Source organism: Labrus mixtus, chromosome 8 (genome assembly GCF_963584025.1).
Source record: "Labrus mixtus chromosome 8, fLabMix1.1, whole genome shotgun sequence".
NCBI lineage: Eukaryota > Metazoa > Chordata > Actinopteri > Labriformes > Labridae > Labrus > Labrus mixtus.
Window position 1 is genome coordinate 26,592,881 of NC_083619.1, and position 26,092 is coordinate 26,618,972.

General features: G+C 41.4%; 4 protein-coding genes across 5 annotated transcripts; all 4 read right to left on the reverse strand.

The window, feature by feature from the left end:
• Positions 1 to 8,047: 8,047 nt before the first annotated feature.
• On the reverse strand, positions 8,048 to 11,059 carry LOC132979546 (tripartite motif-containing protein 16-like). Of its 2 annotated transcripts, none has more exons than XM_061045447.1 (2): positions 10,910 to 11,059; positions 8,048 to 10,582 (listed from the first exon to the last, which is right to left on the reverse strand). In XM_061045447.1, the coding sequence occupies exon 2, from the start codon at positions 10,443 to 10,445 to the stop codon at positions 8,769 to 8,771; it is 1,677 nt and encodes a 558-aa protein (XP_060901430.1). In that variant the 5' UTR covers positions 10,446 to 10,582; positions 10,910 to 11,059; the 3' UTR covers positions 8,048 to 8,768. The 2 variants fall into 2 exon arrangements, with proteins under 2 accessions (XP_060901430.1, XP_060901429.1); XM_061045446.1 differs by having other exon boundaries at positions 8,048 to 10,814.
• Positions 11,060 to 16,024: 4,965 nt separating this feature from the next.
• On the reverse strand, positions 16,025 to 18,186 carry LOC132978543 (mammalian ependymin-related protein 1-like). The gene is made up of 3 exons (XM_061043747.1): positions 18,173 to 18,186; positions 17,749 to 17,957; positions 16,025 to 16,532 (listed from the first exon to the last, which is right to left on the reverse strand). Exons 1-3 carry the CDS (start codon positions 18,184 to 18,186, stop codon positions 16,375 to 16,377), a joined length of 381 nt encoding a protein of 126 aa, XP_060899730.1. The 3' UTR covers positions 16,025 to 16,374.
• A 1,562-nt stretch (positions 18,187 to 19,748) lies between these two features.
• Positions 19,749 to 23,248, reverse strand: LOC132979548 (tripartite motif-containing protein 16-like). The gene is made up of 2 exons (XM_061045448.1): positions 22,610 to 23,248; positions 19,749 to 22,282 (listed from the first exon to the last, which is right to left on the reverse strand). Exon 2 carries the CDS (start codon positions 22,143 to 22,145, stop codon positions 20,466 to 20,468), a length of 1,680 nt encoding a protein of 559 aa, XP_060901431.1. The 5' UTR covers positions 22,146 to 22,282; positions 22,610 to 23,248; the 3' UTR covers positions 19,749 to 20,465.
• LOC132978545 (mammalian ependymin-related protein 1-like) lies at positions 23,226 to 24,891 on the reverse strand (the record flags this gene model as incomplete). Its single annotated transcript, XM_061043748.1, has 2 exons — positions 23,226 to 23,383; positions 24,603 to 24,891. Coding segments are annotated over 2 exons (447 nt in total), but the record flags the coding sequence as incomplete, so codon positions are not given.
• Between the last annotated feature and the right edge of the window lie 1,201 nt (positions 24,892 to 26,092).

Here is a 26,092-nt window from a genome sequence, read left to right on the forward strand (position 1 = left end):
TTTTCTACTGATGATTGGTCGTGAGTCGTAAACGATTCAGTCGTACAATGTGAGCTGACACCTCACGACTTTTCTACAAACAGTGTATCCTATAGGCTTAAGATGTTGTGGTGCCTGATGATGATGTCATCTTTTAGTTGAAAAGAAGGGTTTTTGAATTTCTTACTTACTTTATTGTACGCTATTTGAAAACAATGATCAGTACTTACACAGAGAAACAATGAGTTAATCATTTCAACATTTATTAGTTTTTACTCCATCACCAATAGCTTTATGCGTCAAGGCTTATTGGAAACAAAGAGTTAAATATCCTCAAAGAAACGAGGCCACGGCTTCATCATACACAGTGAACACACACACACACTGTTCAAGGCTAAAGTGTACTCCATTGTTTCTGCATACCTTCAGCTGTTCCTCTCTGTACAGACATGTGTTGCCTGAGGCCTTTCTGGAGTACGTCTGACACACAGCAACAACAACAACTGCATCCTTCAGAAGCAATATTTGTTTTATTACATGATCTACATTGTTGCTTTTTGTAATACAGTGGTTACCTCATTCACCCACCTCATTCATTAATGGGATTAGTTACTTCTGATGGTCAGTTTCCATAGCAACCTATGTCATCAGTGTGTGAATGTGTAGGTGTAACCTGCGGTGTAAAAGTGCTTTGAGTAGTCAGAAGACTAGAAACAGCGCTATACATGCTCAAGTCCAATTTTACCATTTAGTTCCTGGCTCACATATCCCACAATGCCATGCGTGTATCTTACTTGAAGCTTCATCCAGTAAATAAGAGATGAAGGTTAAAAAAATCAAGTAATTTCAAGTAACACCACTTGAAATTGTCTTTAGTCCTAAGGGTTTTTTTGTGTGCCTGAGATTGAGTGAGAATCAAAATCTCATATTAACAATGAAAACTTGTAGGATTCAGGTTACAAGTTCCTATGATGTGTTTGTAAGAGTCAAAAACATCTTTGTTAATCACATTGTTTTTTTTTTTAATTTTCTGAATACACATGAAAACAAAAAGTGTTTTTTTTTCTTTGTTAACTTACAATGTTGTTACTTCAAACTGCTTGAATGTTTGAGTTTTATTACAAAAAAGGTCTCAGGAGCCGCTCAAGTAAAAATAATTATTCAAAGGAAGGGAATGTGAGTGAAAATGGTTAGTTTCCATAGCAACCGCTGGCAATATTGACCTCAAAGGGGTTGATGGTGTTAAAAGCTGCAATAGCGCAACGTGTGTTGTTAGGGTTTATTTCATTTTCAACACATTTTTATTAGATTGTTGTTTCAAACACGCACACGCACACGAACTTAACTTATCAATGTAACGTTTAATGATGTAGAGATTTTAAACCACTCTGTTTTACTTTTTTATCATTTGAACATGGAAAAGAAAGCAGCCGGGTACTCTCTCTCTCTCTCTCTCTCTCTCTCTCATTCTCTCTGACTGTCTCTCTCTCTCTCTCTCTCTCTGACTGTCTCTCTCTCTCTCTCTGTGTCTCTCTCTCTCTCTCATTCTCTCTGACTGTCTCTCTCTCTCTCTCTCTCCCTCTCTCTCTCTCTCTCTCTCTCTCTCTCTCTCTCATTCTCTCTGACTGTCTCTCTCTCTCTCTCTCTCTGACTGTCTCTCTCTCTCTCTCTCTCTCATTCTCTCTGACTGTCTCTCTCTCTCTCTCTCTCTGACTGTCTCTCTCTCTCTCTCTCTATCTCTCTCTCATTCTCTCTGACTGTCTCTCTCTCTCATTCTCTCTCTCTCTCTGTCTCTCTCGCTCTCTCTCATTCTCTCTGACTGTCTCTCTCTCTCTCTCTCTCTCTCTCTCTCATTCTCTCTGACTGTCTCTCTCTCTCACTCTCTCTCTCTCTCTCTCGCTCTCTCTCATTCTCTCTGACTGTCTCTCTCTCTCTCTGACTGTCTCTCTCTCTCTCTCTCTCTCTCTCTCTGACTGTCTCTCTCTCTCTCTCTCTCATTCTCTCTGACTGTCTCTCTCTCTCTCTCTCATTCTCTCTCTCTCTCTCTCTCAGTGTGGGCTCACCACAGGGTGCTGTGCTCTTTAGCAGAGGGTCAATTAGTTTAAGGACATGTGCTGATCTAAGATCTGTTCTGTTTTTGTTTTGTGAATGTTAGGATGTAAAGTACTGCTGTACAGTGTGCAGACTGATAAATAAAGGTCTGATTAAAAAATCCAACACACACACACACACACACACACACACACACACACACATGCGCAATGTTGAATATGCTTTTTGAAAGAAAAATGGTCTCTTAAGAAAAACCTTGAAACTGTTGTCCATGAACAGAAAGCGTTGCAGCTCTCCAACACAAAAGCATCCATTTATTTTTTGTTGCTTTCAACAAATGTCTTCTCACCATTGACATTTTCTTTTTTTTGCAATATTTGAAAAAAAATGTTCTCATAAGAGTCAAGCATCATTCAAGGATAAAAATGTTTTCAAAGACAGAAGAAAAAAAAACTCAGTTCTGCTGCTAGCACTCGACTTTCCCCTCTGGGAATCAACAAAGTATCATCTTATCTTCTCTTAATGGATGATTGAATCAGTTGATAAAATCTGCACTATCTCTATTTTTTGTTTATCCAACATTTGAATTCAATCCATTTACAATTTTTCCATGCAGCTTAAACCAAAACCAAACTATATCTGAGTAATCAGGCATGGGAGGCTCTTTAATATTTTTTTGGCCTTCTAATCTTCACGGCCTTGGGTCCAGAGTGTCTGAAGTGGAAATTTCCACCTCCAAAATAACCGCCCACATGCACCGAGATACCTTGACAACAAAAATAGAGCTTCACTGTGGTGGTGAAGGAGGACCCCTGCTGGTCAATACACACTACTGCACAAGCTCAAACTCACTCTTTGTAAAAGGTTTTAGTTATGTTGACTTCAGTCTAAGTTTATTTTCATTCATTGACCAATCAAAACTACCCCTCTTTCTAAAGACATGAAGTAACCGAAGACATTATTAAAAAAATAAATCCATATAATAGTTTCAGGCCCACACAGACAGAATGAATGGATATTTTCCTAAATGTCTGACTTTTTATGTTGACATTAAGCCATCTGATAGTTCTCAAAGTTTCATTCACTATCTCGTTAGTTATTAATTAATTAGTTAGTCAATGCAGTGAATTCAGATCATGTATTCTGATTGGACAAGAGGCATTGGACCTTTCACAATATGTATCACTCCGCCTAAAGAGCTGACTGTTTTTCTTTACTCATCAATCTCATACCTCAGAATCACACAACAGACTCTAGTTTCATGATAAAATTCATTTATTTTAAGTAGGCTATGCTAAATGTTGACACTACAGCTGCACTGTGGTAACCATGGACACCATAAGGCTCTGGCAAGAGTGCAGAAGAATGTTTGGGTTGCTTGGCAACAGTCTAGTTCCAGTTAAATTGGACAGTAACATTGGCCTGTGTGTTAAAAAGCCTGATGGCTGTGGGGACGAAAGATCTCCTGAACCTCCCGGTCCTGCAGAGTCAATTATGTCATGAAGAGGATGACTAACATCGTCCAATATATTCTGTCCTTTCTTTCGCACGCGTCTCTCCACCTCAATCCTCAGAGAGTCCTTACACTTGCATGACGCACCTTCATTAAGGCCTCAGTGTGCATCAGAAGCCCCTTTTCCACTCATGTTCTGTGGGGATGAAAACAATAAAAGCTTGACATTCTCACCTACTGATTTGATTTAGGTTGGACATTTTCTCCACAGATCTCTTGCACGATAAAAAAAAAACCTAGTTGTTATAACTTAAAGAAGTTAGTGTCCAGGGTTTCTTAAAATGTCTTTAAAAAAATTTGATTATTCCAAAGAAATACAATTTTCAAGTCAGTTGTACTTAAATCTTTAAGTTGAAAAATGTTTCCATAGACATAAGCAGCCAATCGTGTTAGTCTCGTAACTCTCGGCTGAATTTGATGCATTATCAGTCCTGTGGTAACACTGAGGGGAGTTTACAGTCAGCTGAATCAGCGCATAGAAAACTTAACATAACATTGTGACAAAGCTCTTCATCACTTCTTTTGATACCAAATCACATTATTAATTACAGTTGTGTATTTGCTTGTGTAACATTGCAGTACTTACTACTATCCCGGGTTAGTTTGTGTTAGCTTTCCAGTTCACATCAAAGTATAAATAAACTTAAAGCAAACACACAGTTTTGATTTAATTCAGTCATTTTTATTTAGCTTCTGGAATTACAAAATATCATTTTTTGTCTCTTATCCATACTTACCTCTGTTTGTTCAGTTCCCCATGTGGTCCCATCATGCAGCTAAAAGGGGCTGGCCCAGCGCTTCCTGGGTATTTATCAGATTGATGATGTCATCGCTGACATCATTAGGGCAGACCACCTTTCTTACGATAAATTCTGACTATAGCGATGTGATTGTTGCAAATCCTTTCATTGGGATAACGATGTAACTGCACTTACTTTCGCAGCCCTATAGCCTACCCTGACCTATGTTTAAATATTGTTTTAATTTTGTTCTTTTTAAGGAGGGTAATTATGATTCCAAAGAGGTGGAGAATCTGTAGTCAGTGGAGAGCAGTATCCTGCCTCGTGACGAGCTTCTTCTACATCATATCAAGGTAAGACAACACCACTGCTGGAACATTAACCCTTGTGCCCTCCTCAAATGTATTTATATTTTTCAGATTTTTCTCTAACTTAGAATTTTATATTATCATGACTTTCTGTTTTTACAGTGCAGCTTGTTTTAATTTCACAAGTGACAGCAATTAAAGTGAGTCCCCCCCAACATTCATGTGTGGCTTCATCGTCTCTCCCCTTTAGACACAAAATGGTTTCACACTGGCAGTTTTGAATATTTCCATCCTATTAATATCCGAGACAAAAACATAATAAATATGTAGCTTATGTTAAGTGCCAAAATACCTGATGGCATGCTACAGGTCACTAAAGGCGGTTCTAATTTTGCTTGTGCACGCAAGCAAGCTTTTTTGTGCCTGTTCTGACCCACAGTCCTCTGCAAAGTCCACAGACTGAATAAGGAGAAGTAGCCTCTAATTTTTTAAAAGTATTTATTAACCTTTATAAGTAGTGTTCCCACTTTAGATCCACTACCTGCAGAGGAGTTTTATTAACTCTTAATAAGTGCATAATAAAGTATTTATTAACCTTTATAAGGCATTAATATGAACCTAATAAAGTCTTATCAATGTCAATAAACATCTTATGAACGTCTATAAGTGGTCTATAAACAAGTTTCTTTGTGTTAATTAATATCTTACAAGCCAATTATAAATTAATTTATAGTTTAATTAACACTCATGAAGTCTTATTAATGTTAATAAACATCTTATTAATGTTTATGATGGTATATAAAGTGTCAGTACATTTCTAATAAGAGCCTATAAGTGTCTTATAAGACATAATAAATGTGTTAATTATGCCTATATTAACACTCATATAGTCTTATTTGTGTTAATAAGAATCTAATAAGTGACTTATAAGTGACTTATTACCTGTTATTAATGCTTATTACACGCACCGTAATATAAAGTGTTACCGCAAATAGACTTTTTGACAGGCAGCACCTGAAACCCCGGTTTGACTGGATAATGAATCACTGACTCGCAGCAGACTTGTAACAAAGTTTCTCACTCCTCTGATCTGTTTGAATTGACTTTCAGCCGGCCAAGGAGGTGAGGGTGAATGTCTGCCTTTATGCAGCTGAACTTCCAACCCTTACAGTAGCAGGGACAAGGTGACTTACAGGTAATCTATAAGAATAAGGAGCCAGGCAGGCTCAGGCTTATTAGATCTCCGATACTCCCCGGCCCCAACCCCAGTCCCAGCCTCAGCCCCAGATTGGCACTCACTGGCTCCACCAAGTAAAGGCTATGTCGCAAATTACTACAGACAGCCTCTATGACATCCACCTAAAAACTACCTGTCCTTAAACAGGGTGGGGGGGGGGGGGGGGGGGGGGGGGGGGGCTACAGTGGTGGAGGATAGAAAATGTCAGTGTCTCCTCACATTCAATGGTGGAGAAATTGAGAGCAAGGGATAGAGGCAGAGGAAGAGCGGAGGGGATCTATCCGTCAGAGCTTAAGGAGTTTTCTAACAGTACATTGACCTTGAGTGCTCACCATTGATTTCCAGTAACGCCTCCCAAACAGCACTGCGTACCCCGCCGAGCACTGTGGGACCCTGATTGGGAACAGATTTCCCAAATTCCGATAGCGTGCCTCCTGCCCGGGATGATGGATAGTCCTCCTGTATCCCATCAATCCTCACCTGTCGCCGAGGAGGTGACACCTGGGCCAGATTTATCATCATATACGACATCAAGCCAAGTGACCAATCAGAGAGTGGCGTACTAAACTGAGGCCCCTCCCACCCAGGGCTCCATTATGTTTGGAAACAGATTTATTTCTGCTTTGCGAGAAGAGGATGAGAGAGGAAGAAGCGAGAAGGAGAGGACAGAGAGATGACCACCGTTATAAACAAAGGGTTAACTGAAGGATGCTTCAAAAGGATTTCATTGTGCACTTGCGTTGCGTACATTTTTAGATCCCACAAGCAGTATAACAAAAACAGCTGGTAAAATCTGAAGAAGCAGAGGCCAACTTATTCTGAGTCATTTATTTTTAAATCTAAATATTTTCCAAAAGTTTCCAAATTGTTACAAAAGCAGGTTATTGTGAGTCAGTATACAAAGACAGGTTTTGCAAATAAATGGGCATTATATTATCGTATGGTTTATTTTTAACTAAGATATTAAAGGACAATATACCACTGTTTAACCAAAACTCACTGTAAAAACAAAAAGTCATAATAACATACAATTCCAAGTTAGTTTTACTTCAAGTCCACGAAAATGTTGTGTTAACTCAATATTATACGTTTGTGTCACCTCAACTACATGAAAGGCTTACAACATTGAAACGTGACTCGTATTAACTTAAAAATGGCGAGATTTCTCCTGCAGCCACCGTGTCTCTCACACAAGATATATAACTAAAAAAAATAAAGGTCTGAATTGCTTGTAAAAAGTGAAAATAATATATTTATGCAAATTTGACTTGATGACACCTTTTAACATTTAAACAAGTTAAATTTGCTTGCTGCATTAGCAATATTTTTACAGATTAAAAGCAATCCAGGTTTTATTTTGTATCTTGAAGAGGTTTTTCTGGACCTGTACGGTGATTGTGTCTTTTAATAAGTGTATTGTTGACTAGAAATTACATAAATACACTTGGTAATATGGAGAAGAATGGCAGCAGAATCCAGGGACAGATGTATATGAATGAAGATCAGAGGGAATTAGTGAATAACTTTAAGTAGTTTGACTTCTTTTCACTCTCTTCTGCACAAACTGAGTTCAGGTGCTTAAGTGGATCTTTACATCCCTGGTTAGTAGGATGAAGGCGCCCTCTTGTGGTGATTTTTACTCTCTGCAGGAAGCATCTGTATTATTATCGTCCCTTAATATCAATCACACCGCTCAATGTAAATACTGTTACAACTCTACCTCAAGTAAATTAACCCATCTGTTACATATATATATTTTATTATAAGTTATCTCAGCATGTTTGCTCGACCCAACACTGCACTATTCTCTCATCGAGCCTTGTACGTGTTAGTCTTTGCTTACATTGTGGTTATTGTTGTAAATTAATGTTGTACTTTTTGTGCATTGAGAGTATCGTTTTAACGAAGTCAAATTCCTTGTGTGTGAAAGCATACGCGGCCAATAAAGCTGATTCTGATTCTTCTTATTTTGATGCTGCATTCAGGACACATTGGAAATATAGGAAAGAAAAGTCTGTCAAAATGTTTTTAGACGTCAAAATGTTAAAGAAAACTCTGCTCATTCCTCAAAAGCAAATCTTTTTTAGTGAGGAGAGCTGAAAGAACAGAGAGTGAGTGACAGACGCTCTTCAGCTCTAAACACCAACACATGAACAAAGTGACTGAGTTTGACTCTCCATCAGCTTCTTACGACACCCTGCAATGAAGACGAGAAGAAAACATTTTGTTCATGTGTTTATTCAGGAAGTCAAACTTCAGTTTGTTCAAACATCAAATCAGTAAAGTGTGTTCAATGTCTCTTGTTCAATCATTTCATGAACACATTCACTTCATCCACACAATCAGTTTGTTTGATCAGAATCTCTCACTCAAAAGAAAACGATGATTTATCTCCTTATTGATTTAATCAGGAGGATTACAGTTTTAGAGGACATTCTTTACTTTGAATATGAACAACAACATTTATTCTGACTAACTCATTTCTTTAAGTGTGATTTTATAGATTTTCTACAAATGTACAAAGTGGTGAGAAGAGAAAATCAACATTAAAGAAAAGTTTGCTGCTCTCTCTCTCTCTCTCTCTCTCTCTTCAGACTCATGAATCAGAACAGAAACAACAGCATATAAATGTATGAATACAAATAATCAAACATGGAGAGCGGAGAGAAGTTGATATTTACATGCAGAGAAATGTCAGTTCAGGTGAACAAAAGTCATCCTGAGCAGTGAAAGAGTCCACGGCTAAACAGACACAGGAAGGAGTGTCACTTAAAGACACTCAAACAATTACAGAACAGACGAGAAGAGGCCAAAGTACCGCCCATAAAGTTTGATTGACAGGTGACGACGATCGGATCTCAGCAACGAGCGTGGATAAAAATCAAGTTGAAGATTTAAAACACAGCAAGTTAAACATCTGTCTCGTTAATGACTTCTGTCTATTTCAGTTTACACAACTCAGCAGAGTCTCCAGAATAATAAAACTGGAGTCCAGCATGTAGAGGCTGAGTGAATGTGGTCTGGACTCTGTGGAGGAGAGTCATGGTTTCAGAGATGCTGTAGAAGGACAGAATACCTGCTCTGTGATCCAGGTACACTCCTACTCTGGAGGACTCAGGACCTGAGACAGGAGTCCTGACTTTGTTGTAATAAAAGATATAACTGTTGTTGTAACAATATAACACCCAAGATTTGTCATTACGTCCAAACCTACATTCATCTGAGCTCCCTGCTCTGCTGATATTCTTGTATGTGACTGCTACACAAACATCTCCTCTCAACTCCACCTCCCAGTAACAAAGTCCAGTCAGACTCTCTTTACTCAGGACCTGACACCAATAAGTGAATCTGTCTGGGTGACTAGAATAAGACTGATGTTTTCTCATTACTGTTACTTTTCTGTTCTCATCAGATAATAACAGATGTGTGTGTGCTGTATTTGGATCCAGTGTGATGTCACATGAATATTTTAAGAACTCAGCTCTGGTCTTGGGCTCTGGTTCTGGTCCTGACAGTAAAACATCCACTTCAGTCACTGTCTGTGAGATGTTTGTCCATTTCTCTCTCAGGACGTTCTGTAGTTTATCTCTGACTTCTGACACAGCCGCTGTCACATCCTCAAAGTACCTCAGAGGACGGATCTTGATGCTGGATGAGTGTGTAGATTCACTGAGTGGTGACAGTGAGGGGTAGTCGTGTAGAAACTGGTTGTGATCTTCTGTGTGTGAGAGCTTCTCCAGTTCAGCGTCTTTCCTCTTCAGCTCAGTGATCTCCTGCTCCAGCTTCTCCTGAAGCTCTCTCATTCGACTCACTTCAGTTTGCTGCTGGGATCTGACCTGCTGCTTCACATCAGAGCGTCTTTTCTCCATGAGACGGATCAGCTCAGTGAACATCTTCTCACTGTTCCCCACTGTTTTATCAGCGGAGTGATTGATAGCCTCCACCTCCTGTTGGAGCAGCTTCACATCTTTCTCTCTGTCCTGGATTCTCTGCTGGATGTTTTGTCGACTCACCCCGAGCTCTCTCTGCCTCTCGCTCCTTTCTACTGCAGCTGAGACTGTGTCATGACCTTTGTGTTCGTCCATTAAACAGAGGAGACAGATAGACTGCTGATCAGTACGACAAAATACTTTCATCTCCTCATTATGATGAGAGCAGACGTTCTCCTGGAGCTTCTTGGAGGGCTCCACTAGCTTGTGTTTCTTTAATGGAGCTGCTTCATAATGAGGCTGAAGGTGTTTCTCACAGTAAGAGGCCAGACACTGCAGACAGGACTTACAGGCTTTCAGTTTCCTCCCGGTGCAGACATCACAGGCCACATCTTCAGATCCAGCATAGCAGTGATCAGCAGGAGCAGCTTGGAGTCCAGTCTTCTTCAGCTCCTCCACTAAAACTGCCAACATGGTGTTTTTCCTCAGGACAGGCCTCGGTGTGAAGTCCTGCCTACACTGAGGGCAGCTGTAGATTGTCTTTTCATCCTCTTGATCCCAGTGGCTTTTAATACAGTTCATACAGTAACTATGTCCACAGGTAGTAGTCACCGGATCCTTCAGGAGATCCAGACAGATCGAACAAGAAATAGTTTCCTGACCCAGCTGAACTCCTTTCTGCGCCATTTCTCCTCTCGGTAACAACGACTGTCTGAGTTTCACTTCCTGAGAAATCAAACTAGCTCCACCTCTGATCTGCACAGCATGTGTTTGTTCAGTGAACGTCAGCTCTTGTTGGTTACACCCATCCTCAACTTGTAGATCTAAAGGGGAGGGAACCAGGAAATATAGAGTCAGAGTGGAGCTGGCTGTGTTTGAGAGCAGGAAGAAGAGGGAGGGGGAGGGAGACTTGTTTACAACAGAGAACATTTCTCTTTTAAAAACACTTCTCATTTCAGATTTTACAAGATGAACTCTTCTTTGAATCGGAGGGTTTGGAGAAGGCTTTCTGCCCCCAGTACTGCATGTTGTTTGTACAGCAGCTTAGAGGTTGCTCTGTTGTGAAAGTGCAATGCAGGCTTCATGAAAGTCATTCATTAAACTCATAATTGTCTGTGTTGCATGCTGGGAAACGTATTTGTAATGCTTACTGTGCAGGCGTCACTTTGCTGCCACCGGTGTTTTCTGAAGCAGCTTGTGATGACGATGAGCCCTCTCTGTGCAGATAAATGCAATTCTTCCTCTTGTCTTCAAATATTCTGCTTGTATGTATGCAACACTGAAGCCTGCTCCCCGCCTCCACACTCTGAGCACCTGAGCACCTGAGCAGAGCAGCGAGCAGCACCTGAGCAGAGCAGCGAGCAGCACCTGAGCAGAGCAGCGAGCAGCACCTGAGCAGAGCAGCGAGCAGCACCTGAGCAGAGCAGCGAGCAGCACCTGAGCAGAGCAGCGTACTACGGTGAGCGTATTGCATAATTTCTTGTTCTGTTCTCCTCTGCACTGTGTTACTGTGTACTTACTCTTAGCTTAGCTTAGCAGTTAGTCATCGACTGCAGCAGTAGTTAGCCAGCCACCTGTAGCCGGTGCGGGCCGACATAGCTTGGCTTCCCCCCCGGTAGCTCCCGAGCAGCCGGGAGGCAGTGGCTGGGTTACTGTCCGAGGGAAGCATAGTCAAAAATCGAAGCACACGGTTCCCCACCAACCACTTCACGTTTCAAACTAATTTTCCCCACTCAGCGACACACCCGCTGAGAATAAAACTCTGATTATTGGAGACTCCATAGTCCGAAACGTGAAGCTAGCGAAGTCAGCGGGCATAGTTAGGTGTATACCCGGGGCCAGAGCGGGCGACATCGCATCTCATTTAAAGTTGCTGACAAAGACTAAAGGTAGATTTGATACAATCGTAATTCATGTCGGCACAAACGACTCCCGACTACGCCAGTCTGAAGTCACTAAGGTTAATGTGGAGTCGGTGTGTACTTTTGCTAAGACGATGTCGGACTCCGTAGTGTTCTCTGGACCCCTCCCAAATCAGACCAGTGATGACATGTATCGCCGCATGTCATCACTCAACCGCTGGCTGTCGAGGTGGTGTCCAGCACACGATGTGGGCTTCATAGATAACTGGCAGTCTTTTTGGGGAAAACATGGTCTGCTAGCTAGAGACGGCATCCATCCCACTTTGGACGGTGCAGCTCTATTATCTAGAAACATAGCAGAGGTTATTAGTCCAAAACCCTGACAACAACTCAGAGTTCAGACCAGGAGGCAGAGCTGCAGTCTTACACTTAGATCTGTCTCCCAGTCACTATAGCTGTAATTCTGAATCGAACTGTAGTTATACTATAGGTACTGTGTCTGTCCCCCGGCCCAGACCCATTTTTATAAGTCATCCAAACGGCGTGAATCATCAGAATCTGATTAGAATCAAAACTACGAATACAATTTTGCTACAAGATCGGAGGATTCACTGTGGACTTTTGAACATTAGGTCCTTAGCATCCAAGTCTCTTTTAGTGAATGATCTGATATCAGATCAGCACATTGATTTACTTTTTTTGACTGAAACCTGGCTGTGTCGAGATGAATATGTTAGTTTGAATGAATCCACTCCTCCCAGTCATTTTAATACTCATATACCTCGAGACACCGGACGAGGTGGTGGAGTAGCAGCTATTTTTAATTCCAGTCTTTTAGTTAACCCTCGATCAAAGCTGAATTTTTCTTCTTTTGAAAGCCTTGTTCTTAGTCTTCCACATCCAGTCTCAAGAACCTTTCAGCTAGTTCTAGTTGTTGTAGTTTACCGCCCTCCTGGCCCATATTCTGAGTTTTTATCTGAGTTTGCAGAATTTTTGTCAGACTTAGTCCTTAGCAGTGATAGAATAATTGTTGTAGGTGACTTCAATATCCATGTGGATGTTGAAAATGATAGCCTGAGCACAGCTTTCATGTCACTATTAGACTCTATTGGTTTCACCCAGGGTGTAAACGAACCTACTCATCGTTTTAACCACACCCTGGATCTTGTTTTAGCTTATGGAATTGAAATCCATAACCTTACAGTTTTCCTAGAAAATCCTCTGCTGTCAGCCCATTTTTTTTATTACATTTGATTTTGTCCTACTAGAATTACCTCTGCCTGGAAGAGGTGTGCTCTCTAGAAGTTTGTCGGATAGTGCTGTGGCTAGATTTAAGGAAGCTATTTCAGCTGTTTTTGATTCAGTACCGTGTTTCAACCCAGTTGGAAACTCTTACGATAGCTTTAGTCCCTCTCAGCTAGATCAGTTTGTTGATAGTGCAGTGGATTCGCTGAGAGTTACTCTGGATTCGATTGCTCCCCTGAAACAGAAGGTTGTCAAGCGGCGGAGAGTGGCTCCATGGTTCAACTCAGAAACCCGTACTCTGAAACAATCATCACGGAATTTTGAAAGAATATGGCGTTCGACCAAAACGGTAGAATCTCGTTTTTTCTGGCAGGATAGTCATAGAAGATATATGAAGGCTCTACGTCACGCCCGAGCTGCCTACTACTCCTCTCTAATCGAGGAAAACAAAGGCAATCCTAGATACCTTTTCAGCACTGTAGCCAGGCTGACAGAGAGTCATGGCTCCATTGAGCCTTGTATTCCTTTAGCCCTCAGCAGTAATGATTTCCTTAGCTTTTTCAACAACAAAGTTCTAGACATCAGAGACAAAATTGGTAACCTCCTGCCCTTACCTGGTGCAGATACGTCTGATACGGCAGAGACAGTTCCAGGACCAGATATTAGTCTCGACTGTTTTTCTCCAATCGACCTTTCAGAGTTATATTCCATTATTTCTGCATTGAAACCGTCAACCTGTCTTTTAGACCCAATCCCAACCAAGCTGTTTAAGGAAGTCTTTCCCTTAGTTAGCAACTCCATATTAGATATGATCAATATGTCTTTACTGGCAGGCTATGTACCACAGACATTTAAAGTAGCGGTAATCAAACCTCTACTTAAAAAGCCTACTCTAGATTCAGGAACTCTGGCTAACTACAGGCCTATATCCAACCTTCCTTTTATCTCAAAGATCCTGGAGAAGGTGGTAGCTAAACAGCTGTGTGACTTTCTCCATGACAACAGTTTATTTGAAGAGTTCCAGTCAGGATTTAGAGTCCACCATAGCACTGAGACTGCACTAGTTAGAGTTACAAACGATCTACTTCTAGCCTCAGACAGGGGACTTCTGTCTGTGCTCGTCTTGTTAGATCTTAGTGCTGCTTTTGACACCATTGACCATCGGATCCTGTTGTACAGACTGGAGCATTTGCTTGGAATTACAGGGACTGCTTTAAGTTGGTTTGAATCCTACTTATCAGACCGATCTCAGTTTGTACATGTTAATGATGAGTCCTCTATGCACACTAAAGTTTGCCATGGAGTCCCACAAGGTTCAGTGCTTGGACCAATTCTTTTTACATTATATATGCTTCCTCTGGGAAATATTATGAGGAAACACTCCATACAGTTTCATTGTTATGCAGATGATACTCAGCTTTATGTATCAATGAAGCCCGATGGTACCAGTCAGTTATGTCAGCTAGAAACATGCCTTAAGGACGTTAGGACCTGGATGACCAGAAAGTTTTTGCTACTTAACTCAGACAAGACTGAAGTTATTGTGCTAGGCCCTAAGAACCTCAGAGAGACTTTTTCTAGTGATGTGACTGTCCTTAATGACATCAGCCTGGCATCTAGCACCACTGTTAAGAATCTAGGAGTTCTTTTTGATCAAGATATGTCTTTTAGCTCTCACATCAGTCAAGTTTCAAGAACAGCCTACTTTCACCTTCGTAATATATCCAAAATCAGGAATATCCTGTCGCAAAGTGATGCAGAAAAACTAGTTCATGCATTTGTTACCTCCAGACTGGATTATTGTAACTCTCTTTTGTCAGGGTGCTCTGGCAAATCTCTAAATACTCTTCAACGGGTCCAGAATGCTGCAGCTCGTGTACTGACCAGAACCAGGAAATGGGACCACATTACTCCTGTCCTGGCTTCTCTGCACTGGCTCCCTATACAGTCTAGAATAGAATTCAAGATCCTTCTTCTCACCTACAAAGCTCTAAATGGCCAGGCACCATCTTACCTGAAGGAGCTACTAGTGCCGTACTGTCCCTTGAGAGCGTTGCGGTCCCGGAGTGCAGGCCTGCTGGTGGTACCTACAGTCTCCAAGTGTACTATGGGGGGTAAAGCCTTCAGTTATCGGGCTCCTCTCCTCTGGAACCGCCTTCCAGCCGGGGTCCGGGAGGCAGACACAGTCTGTATTTTTAAGATTAGACTTAAAACTTTCCTTTTTGATAAATCTTATAGTTAGGGCTGGTGCTGGTGTAGACCAGCTCTTAGTTATGCTGCTATAGGCTTAGACTACCGGGGGAACTGGCACCCTGAGCTCCTCTCTCTCTCTCTCTCTCTCTCTCTCTATCTCTCTCTCTCTCTCTGCATATACAGTACATCATATTACTGCATGTATCTATCTATAAATCTCAGTCACTAACCACCTACTTTCCTGGGAGCTCTTGAGCTCTCCTAGGCTCCTCAAGATCGTCGGTTGACGGCCTGCCAGAACAACCCCCACCCCACCACTACCCCCTCCCCACCGGATCGTGGGTTGGCGGCCTGCCAGAACAACCCCCCCACACCCCCTCCCCTCCCCACCGGATTGCTGATGGATTGCTGACCCCCTTGCTCTCTATCCCTCTTCCTGCATCTTATCCCATCTCTCCCCCTATGCCTTTCCAAGCCCGGCGCAGTCTAGGCCTGTGAAGACTGTTTCGTCATGAGCCGGGGATCCGGCCGAAGATTTCAGCCTTTTAATAAGGCAGTTTTTTCTTACCACTGTAACTTTTGCTGCTTTGCTAAAGTGCTCATGATGGATAGGCCGGATCTTTGTAACATAGCAATAAGTAAGGTCTTTTACCTGCTTTTTGTAACATAACAATGAGTAAGGTCTTTTTACCTGCTCTTTTGTAACATAACAATGAGTAAGGTCTTTTTACCTGCTCTTTTGTAATGTTAACAGACAAAGAGTAAGGTATTTTACCTGCTTCTTGTAAAGTGTCTCGAGATAACACTTGTTATGAGTTGACGCTATACAAATAAAAGTTGATTGATTGATTGACTCTGTCACGCTCAGAGCATGCAGGGCGGGGCTGACCACGGACAGACTGGCATTCTTCTCATGCTCACATTGATTTGAAGCTTCTCACACAAACAGCAAAAGCGAGTCGTAAGTAGTTAGTGAATTAAATGTTATTAGAATCAAGAATAGAAAACAGCAGCCAGCAGTAACTAAGTGACTCATAGGCTGTTTCTGTGACAGCCGGCGCTTACTGAAAGAACTGGTTTAATCCTGCATTCACACCAAAACTGGAAAAACAACTTCCAAACTCAGGAAAACAAACGGTCACAGGAGCATTTAAACAGTTTCATCGTCAGAAGTCATTAATTAGATCTTTGCTGAATAAAAACTCTTCTTGTGTTAACTCATCAGACAAACGATTGTGACCTCACAGACATTTATGTAACAGAAGAATTCAGCGAGATTATCCCTTTTAAGTATCTAAGATTGAAGGTGAGGGCATTCAGCAGCCGGACTCCGACATCCTCTCAACGTCGGGGTCGCTGATGCCCAGCTGCAGGTTGAAGAAGCGGGTGGAGGTGGTGACGCTGCTGTTCCTGGCGTAGGTCTCCTGCACGGGGTAGCAGTCCTTCAGGGTGTAAACGCCCACCCAGGTCTCATCTGGTGGAGAGACGAGAAAAGGTCACAGCAGCTCTAAGAGGAACTGGAGGTTTATATCCAGCAGAAGTTGCTCCTTAAATCTGATGAAGCTTAATTTTTATTGTGAAGCAGCTGCAGGAAGAACGTACACAAACACTGGATTCAAGCAGCACGGACACTTTGTATTTTAAACTTCCCACAGAATCTAAAAGATGTTTAAAGGCTTTATATGTGATTTTTTGATCCAGTAGATGTCGCCCTTAAGCACCAGCATGAAACCAAAACAACTTGCGCTGCATTGTTGTGTTAGCATGCTAATGCTAGCGATCTTTATTATGCTCGTATCTTCACACTGCATGTAAATTTACCTGAAATGAGCGTGATCTAGAAACACAGTTAAGCAGTGAGTACAGTATGTTATTCTTCTTTTCTCTAGTCCCTCAATTAAACAACTTTTATACACGAGGGGAGGAGTCAGCCGGCTGTCCTTGCGACGTAAACAAACTGAAGATAGGACTCTGAAAACATCACAGACAGTGGGACTCGGGTGTTACACCCATTGTAGACAGTCATGACTCAGAGTTATTTTCAGAGGAGATACTTGAAGTGTGAATAATCACATATTAAGCCTTTAACTGTTTTTAACACAGATGTCCTCCATGAAACACAAGGTGTTGAAAAACTGAGCAGATATGGAAGTGCAAAAGATCGTAGTCTGTTCTGACGACCCCTGACTGTGTCAGTGCTCCTCCTGTTGTCTTGTATCTCTCCCCACTCAGGTTGTCTTCAGGTAGAAAGGGGCGGAGCCAGTTAATTTGATGTCATGCACCTGGGCAGACTGGGCCTTGGTATATAAGCTGGTTTCTTAGTCTCTCTCTCTCTCTTGTCAACACTCACTTTGGTTGGTGGTCTTTGTTTAGCCACAACACCACACATTCACCATTGCCATCACCACTGATGGCCTGGATTGTGACAATGTGTTTACCACAGATAAACCTACATTATGTAATTTGGAAGGTTTGATTTTGGTGTCATGCTGGCTGCACCCTAAGCCGTCATTTCAGGAGGAGTGATCTGGATATTCTCTCGACCTGGATGTTCACATATGCACCTCACAGTGGGAGACTATCCGTGTCACTGGCAGTTAATACTGACTTATTTCTTTGATTATGACTTTCTGTCGGTGCATGTTCTTTCTGGTGTTGTGTTTAAAAAATATTTTAAAAACCAGGTTTACGTTGGCGTGCCGGCTTCCTGTCCGACCATTCCTGGACCTCCACGTTGTCCCCGGGGCCTCCGATGATGTACTGGTCCTCGAAGGTGGAGTTGGCTGGGATGTGGAAGGGATCCCAGGCCTCGGTCAGAGCGATCTTTGAGCAGTCCTTCGTCTTCTGGTCAATCTGGAACATCACCGGGCTCTGGTACAAAAAGATGTACTCGAAGAACCTGGAGCCGAGGAAGAGAAAGATGAAGAAGTGACATCTTTGAATGTATTCTTCTGACTAAAACAACAGAACAAAACCTAAAAAGTATTTAATTTATAATCATGAAAATCAGGAAAACCTGAAACATCTGGAATGTTTGATAATTAATTAAAATGTATGGCATCATTTCTTTTGACTAATTGATTGATGGGCTTATGTTACAGCTCTAAATCATACCTTCTTGTTCCCATGTAGAGAGCTTTAACCAGGCCTGCCTTTTCTTTACATTTATTATCTATATTTAAAATATAAAAATATCTGCTCCGTGATGGCTCTATATTTCACTCTTTATCATTTTCTGAGTTTATATTTCTACTTTTATCAATCTACATCTGTCTTTTCTGTTGATATCACGATGGTTAATGTTATTTTCCAGCTTATTTTTCTGTCATATATGTGGGTGGGTGTGCCGCTCACTCGTCCATCACTCACTGAGTGAAGAGAGGAACTTCTTAGACTCTCTAATCCCTAAAACCCTGAGTGAATGAAAGTTTGTCTTTTTGTTTCTTTTATCACAGTTTAATTTTATAAAAAATGTATTTATTTACTTGAAAACTCTCCTTTTTAATTGGATTTATTATTTTGTAATGCCTAAAATAAGCTGGTTCAGTCTCCAAGTGAGGCCTCTATTAACACTAAAATCTTACTAAGAAGGCTAATAAGGTCAAAAGCAGCTCAATACACTTATTGTAAACCATGGTCACCTGAGAAGTCTAGATAAACATGTTATTTCAAGATATATAACTAAAAAAAATAAAGGTCTGAACTGCTTGTAAAAAGTGAAAATAATATATTTATGCAAATTTGACTTGATGACACCTTTTAACATTTAAACAAGTTAAATTTGCTTGCTGCATTAGCAATATTTCTACAGATTAAAAGCAATTCAGGTTTTATTTTGTATCTTGAAGAGGTTTTTCTGGACCTGTACGGTGATTGTGTCTTTTAATAAGTGTATTGTTGACTAGAAATTACATAAATACACTTGGTAATATGGAGAAGAATGGCAGCAGAATCCAGGGACAGATGTATATGAATGAAGATCAGAGGGAATTAGTGAATAACTTTAAGTAGTTTGACTTCTTTTCACTCTCTTCTGCACAAACTGAGTTCAGGTGCTTAAGTGGATCTTTACATCCCTGGTTAGCAGGATGAAGGCGCCCTCTTGTGGTGATTTTTACTCTCTGCAGGAAGCATCTGTATTATTATCGTCCCTTAATATCAATCACACCGCTCAATGTAAATACTGTTACAACTCTTCCTCAAGTAAATTAACCCATCTGTTACATATATATATTTTATTATAAGTTATCTCAGCATGTTTGCTCGACCCAACACTGCACTATTCTCTCATCGAGCCTTGTACGTGTTAGTCTTTGCTTACATTGTGTTTATTGTTGTAAATTAATGTTGTACTTTTTGTGCATAGAGAGTATCGTTTTAATGAAGTCAAATTCCTTGTGTGTGAAAGCATACGCGGCCAATAAAGCTGATTCTTCTTATTTTGATGCTGCATTCAGGACACATTGGAAATATAGGAAAGAAAAGTCTGTCAAAATGTTTTTAGACGTCAAAATGTTAAAGAAAACTCTGCTCATTCCTCAAAAGCAAATCTTTTTTAGTGAGGAGAGCTGAAAGAACAGAGAGTGAGTGACAGACGCTCTTCAGCTCTAAACACCAACACATGAACAAAGTGACTGAGTTTGACTCTCCATCAGCTTCTTACGACACCCTGCAATGAAGACGAGAAGAAAACATTTTGTTCATGTGTTTATTCAGGAAGTCAAACTTCAGTTTGTTCAAACATCAAATCAGTAAAGTGTGTTCAATGTCTCTTGTTCAATCATTTCATGAACACATTCACTTCATCCACACAATCAGTTTGTTTGATCAGAATCTCTCACTCAAAAGAAAACGATGATTTATCTCCTTATTGATTTAATCAGGAGGATTACAGTTTTAAAATACCTCAGAGGACATTTTTTACTTTGAATATGAACAACAACATTTATTCTGACTAACTCATTTCTTTAAGTGTGATTTTATAGATTTTCTACAAATGTACAAAGTGGTGAGAAGAGAAAATCAACATTAAAGAAAAGTTTGCTGCTCTCTCTCTTCAGACTCATGAATCAGAACAGAAACAACAGCATATAAATGTATGAATACAAATAATCAAACATGGAGAGCGGAGAGAAGTTGATATTTATCACGCAGAGAAATGTCAGTTCAGGTGAACAAAAGTCATCCTGAGCAGTGAAAGAGTCCACGGCTAAACAGACACAGGAAGGAGTGTCACTTAAAGACACTCAAACATTTACAGAACAGACGAGAAGAGGTCAAAGGACCGCCCATAAAGTTTGATTGACAGGTGACGACGATCAGATCTCAGACAACGAACGTGAATAAAAATCAAGTTGAAGATTTAAAACACAGCAAGTTAAACATCTGTCTCGTTAATGACTTCTGTCTATTTCAGTTTACACAACTCAGCAGAGGCTCCAGAATAATAAAACCCGAGTCCAGCATGTAGAGGCTGAGTGAATGTGGTCTGGACTCTGTGGAGGAGAGTCATGGTTTCAGAGATGCTGTAGAAGGATAGAATACCTGCTCTGTGATCCAGGTACACTCCTACTCTGGAGGACTGAGGACCTGAGACAGGAGTCCTGACTTTGTTGTAATAAAAGTTATAACTGTTGTTGTCACAATCTAACATCCAAGATTTGTCATTACGTCCAAACCCACATTCATATGAGCCCCCTGCTCTGCTGATATTCTTGTATGTGACTGCTACATAAACTCCTCCTCCTCTTCTCTCCACTTCCCAGTAACAACGTCCAGTCAGACTCTCTTTACTCAGGACCTGAAACCAATCAGTGAATCTGTCTGGGTGACTAGAATAAGACTGATGTTCTCTCATTACTGTTACTTTTCTGTTCTCATCAGATAATAACAGCTGTGTGTGTGCTGTGTTTGGATCCAGTGTGATGTCACATGAATATTTTAAGAACTCAGCTCTGGTCTTGGGCTCTGGTTCTGGTCCTGACAGTAAAACATCCACTTCAGTCACTGTCTGTGAGATGTTTGTCCATTTCTCTCTCAGGACGTCCTGTAGTTTATCTCTGACTTCTGACACAGCCGCTGTCACATCCTCAAAGTACCTCAGAGGACGGATCTTGATGCTGGATGAGTGTGTAGATTCACTGAGTGGTGAAAGTGTGGGGTAGTCATGTAGAAACTGGTTGTGATCTTCTGTGTGTGAGAGCTTCTCCAGTTCAGCGTCTTTCCTCTTCAGCTCAGTGATCTCCTGCTCCAGCTTCTCCTGAAGCTCTCTGACTCGACTCACTTCAGTTTGCTGCTGGGATCTGACCTGTTGCTTCACATCAGAGCGTCTTTTCTCCATGAGACGGATCAGCTCAGTGAAGATCTTCTCACTGTTCCCCACTGTTTTATCAGCAGAGCCATTGATCGCCTCCACCTCCTGTTGGAGCAGCTTCACATCTTTCTCTCTGTCCTGGATTCTCTGCTGGATGTTTTGTCGACTCACCCCGAGCTCTCTCTGTCTCTCTCTCCTTTCTGCTGCAGCTGAGACTGTGTCATGACCTTTGTGTTCGTCCATTAAACAGAGGAGACTGATAGACTGCTGATCAGTCCGACAAAATACTTTCATCTCCTCATTATGACGAGAGCAGACGTTCTCCTGGAGCTTCTTGGAGGGCTCCACTAGCTTGTGTTTCTTTAATGGAGGTACTTCAAAATGAGGCTGAAGGTGTTTCTCACAGTAAGAGGCCAGACATTGCAGACAGGACTTACAGGCTTTCAGTTTCCTCCCGGTGCAGACATCACAGGCCACATCTTCAGATCCAGCATAGCAGTGATCAGCAGGAGCAGCTTGGAGTCCAGTCTTCTTCAGCTCCTCCACTAAAACTGCCAACATGGTGTTTTTCCTCAGAACAGGCCTCGGTGTGAAGTCCTGTCTGCACTGAGGGCAGCTGTAGATTGTCTTTTCGTCCTCTTTATCCCAGTGGCTTTTAATACAGTTCATACAGTAACTATGTCCACAGGTAGTAGTCACCGGATCCTTCAGGAGATCCAGACAGATCGAACAAGAGAAGGCCTCCCGGTCTAGTTGAACTCCTTTCTGCGCCATTTCTCCTCTCGGTAACAACAACTATCTGAGTTTCTCTTCCTGAGAAATCAGACTAGCTCCACCTCTGATCTGCACAGCATGTGTTTGTTCAGTGAACGTCAGCTCTTGTTGGTTACACCCATCCTCAACTTGTAGATCTAAAGGGGAGGGAACCAGGAAATATAGAGTCAGAGTGGAGCTGGCTGTGTTTGAGAGCAGGAAGAAGAGGGAGGGGGAGGGAGACTTGTTTACAACAGAGAACATTTCTCTTTTAAAAACACTTCTCATTTCAGATTTTACAAGATGAACTCTTCTTTGAATCGGAGGGTTTGGAGAAGGCTTTCTGCCCCCAGTACTGCATGTTGTTTGTACAGCAGCTTAGAGGTTGCTCTGTTGTGAAAGTGCAATGCAGGCTTCATGAAAGTCATTCATTAAACTCATAAATGTCTGTGTTGCATGCTGGGAAACGTATTTGTAATGCTTACTGTGCAGGCGTCACTTTGCTGCCACCGGTGTTTTCTGAAGCAGCTTGTGATGACGATGAGCCCTCTCTGTGCAGATAAATGCAATTCTTCCTCTTGTCTTCAAATATTCTGCTTGTATGTATGCAACACTGAAGCCTGCTCCCCGCCTCCACACTCTGTCACGCTCAGAGCATGCAGGGCGGCGCTGACCACGGACAGACTGGCATTCTTCTCATGCTCACATTGATTTGAAGCTTCTCACACAAACAGCAAAAGCGAGTCGTAACTAGTTAGTGAATTAAATGTTATTAGAATCAATAATAGAAAACAGCAGCCAGCAGTAACTAAGTGACTCATAGGCTGTTTCTGTGACAGCCGGCGCTTACTGAAAGAACTGGTTTAATCCTGCATTCACACCAAAACTTGAAAAACAACTTCCAAACTCAGGAAAACAAACGGTCACAGGAGCATTTAAACAGTTTCATCGTCAGAAGTCATTAATTAGATCTTTGCTGAATAAAAACTCTTCTTGTGTTAACTCATCAGACAAACGATTGTGACCTCACAGACATTTATGTAACAGAAGAATTCAGCGAGATTATCCCTTTTAAGTATCTAAGATTGAAGGTGAGGGCATTCAGCAGCCGGACTCCGACATCCTCTCGACGTCGGGGTCGCTGATGCCCAGCTGCAGGTTGAAGAAGCGGGTGGAGGTGGTGACGCTGCTGTTCCTGGCGTAGGTCTCCTGCACGGGGTAGCAGTCCTTCAGGGTGTAAACGCCCACCCAGGTCTCATCTGGTGGAGAGACGAGAAAAGGTCACAGCAGCTCTAAGAGGAACTGGAGGTTTATATCCAGCAGAAGTTGCTCCTTAAATCTGATGAAGCTTAATTTTTATTGTGAAGCAGCTGCAGGAAGAACGTACACAAACACTGGATTCAAGCAGCACGGACACTTTGTATTTTAAACTTCCCACAGAATCTAAAAGATGTTTAAAGGCTTTATATGTGATTTTTTTGATCCAGCAGATGTCGCCCTTGAGCACCAGCATGAAACCAAAACAACTTGCGCTGCATTGTTGTGTTAGCATGCTAATGCTAGCGATCTTTATTATGCTCGTATCTTCACACTGCATGTAAATTTACCTGAAATGAGCGTGATCTAGAAACACAGTTAAGCAGTGAGTACAGTATGTTATTCTTCTTTTCTCTAGTCCCTCAATTAAACAACTTTTATACGTGAGGGGAGGAGTCAGCCGGCCGTCCCGGCGACGTAAACAAACTGAAGATAGGACTCTGAAAACATCACAGACAGTGGGACTCGGGTGTTACACCCATTGTAGACAGTCATGACTCACAGAGTTATTTTCAGAGGATATACTTGAAGTGTGAATAATCACATATTAAGCCTTTAACTGTTTTTAACACAGATGTCCTCCATGAAACACAAGGTGTTGAAAAACTGAGCAGATATGGAAGTGCAAAAGATCGTAGTCTGTTCTGACGACCCCAGACTGTGTCAGTGCTCCTCCTGTTGTCTTGTATCTCTCCCCACTCAGGTTGTCTTCAGGTAGAAAGGGGCGGAGCCAGTTAATTTGATGTCATGCACCTGGGCAGACTGGGCCTTGGTATATAAACTGGTTTCTTAGTCTCTCTCTCTCTCTCTTGTCAACACTCACTTTGGTTGGTGGTCTTTGTTTAGCCACAACACCACACATTCACCATTGCCATCACCACTGATGGCCTGGATTGTGACAATGTGTCTACCACAGATAAACCTACTTTATGTAATTTGGAAGGTTTGATTTTGGTGTCAGGCTGGCTGCACCCTAAGCCGTCATTTCAGGAGGAGTGATCTGGATATTCTCGACCTGGATGTTCACATATGCACCTCACAGTGGGAGACTATCCGTGTCACTGGCAGTTAATACTGACTTATTTCTTTGATTATGACTTTCTGTCGGTGCATGTCCTTTCTGGTGTTGTGTTTAAAAAATATTTTAAAAACCAGGTTTACGTTGGCGTGCCGGCTTCCTGTCCGACCACTCCTGGACCTCCACGTTGTCCCCGGGGCCTCCGATGATGTACTGGTCCTCGAAGGTGGAGTTGGCTGGGATGTGGAAGGGATCCCAGGCCTCGGTCAGAGCGATCTTTGAGCAGTCCTTCGTCTTCTGGTCAATCTGGAACATCACCGGGCTCTGGTACAAAAAGATGTACTCGAAGAACCTGGAGCCGAGGAAGAGAAAGATGAAGAAGTGACATCTTTGAATGTATTCTTCTGGCCAAAACAACAGAACAAAACCTAAAAAGTATTTAATTTATAATCATGAAAATCAGGAAAACCTGAAACATCTGGAATGTTTGATAATTAATTAAAATGTATGGGATCATTTCTTTTGACTAATTGATTGATGGGCTTATGTTACAGCTCTAAATCATACCTTTTTGTTCCCATTTAGAGAGCTTTAACCAGGCCTGCCTTTTCTTTACATTTATTAGCTATATTTAAAATATAAAAATATCCGCTCCGTGATGGCTCTATATTTCACTCTTTATCATTTTCTGAGCTTATATTTCTACTTTTATCAATCTACATCTGTCTTTTCTGTTGATATCACAATGGTTAAAGTTATTTTCCAGCTTATTTTTCTGTCATATATGTGGGTAGGTGTGCCGCTCACTCGTCCATCACTCACTGAGTGAAGAGAGGAACTTCTTATACGCGACTCTCTAATCCCTAAAACCCTGAGTGAATGAAAGTTTGTCTTTTTGTTTCTTTTATCACAGTTTAATTTAGTAAAAAATGTATTTATTTCCCTGAAAACTCTCCTTTTTAATTGGATTTATTATTTTGTAATGCCTAAAATAAGCTGGTTCAGTCTCCAAGTGAGGCCTCTATTTCTTTTTTATTACTTATATTTTTTTTGCTTTTCTTAATGAAGATACATCAAAATAAACACAGTATACAATCTTTGGTGTCAGTTAACAATAGTCAGTTTAGCCTCCTTTTAAATCGCCCATTCTCTTCAGACTTTGTGATGTAGTATCCAGCAGTATATATGTAGCAGTAGTATTCCAGCCAGGTATCTGTCTTTGCTTTATTTTGTATCTTGAAGAGGTTTTTCTGGACCTGTACGGTGATTGTGTCTTTTAATAAGTGTATTGTTGACTAGAAATTACATAAATACACTTGGTAATATGGAGAAGAATGGCAGCAGAATCCAGGGACAGATGTATATGAATGAAGATCAGAGGGAATTAGTGAATAACTTTAAGTAGTTTGACTTCTTTTCACTCTCTTCTGCACAAACTGAGTTCAGGTGCTTAAGTGGATCTTTACATCCCTGGTTAGCAGGATGAAGGCGCCCTCTTGTGGTGATTTTTACTCTCTGCATGAAGGCATCTGTATTATTATCCTCCCTTGATATCAATCACACCGCTCAATGTAAATACTGTTACAACTCTTCCTCAAGTAAATTAACCCATCTGTTACATATATATATTTTA

Excerpts from the sequence above, each read along its gene's own strand:
- LOC132979546 (XM_061045446.1), bottom strand. The coding sequence starts at position 10,712 with ATGAGAAGTGTTTTTAAAAGAGAAATGTTCTCTGTTGTAAACAAGTCT.
- LOC132978543 (XM_061043747.1), bottom strand. Across the intron at positions 16,533-17,748 it reads CAGGAAGCCGGCACGCCAAC|ATGAGACCTGGGTGGGCGTT; the intron begins GTAAACCTGGTT and ends TCTCTCCACCAG.
- LOC132979548 (XM_061045448.1), bottom strand. The coding sequence starts at position 22,145 with ATGGCGCAGAAAGGAGTTCAACTAGACCGGGAGGCCTTCTCTTGTTCG.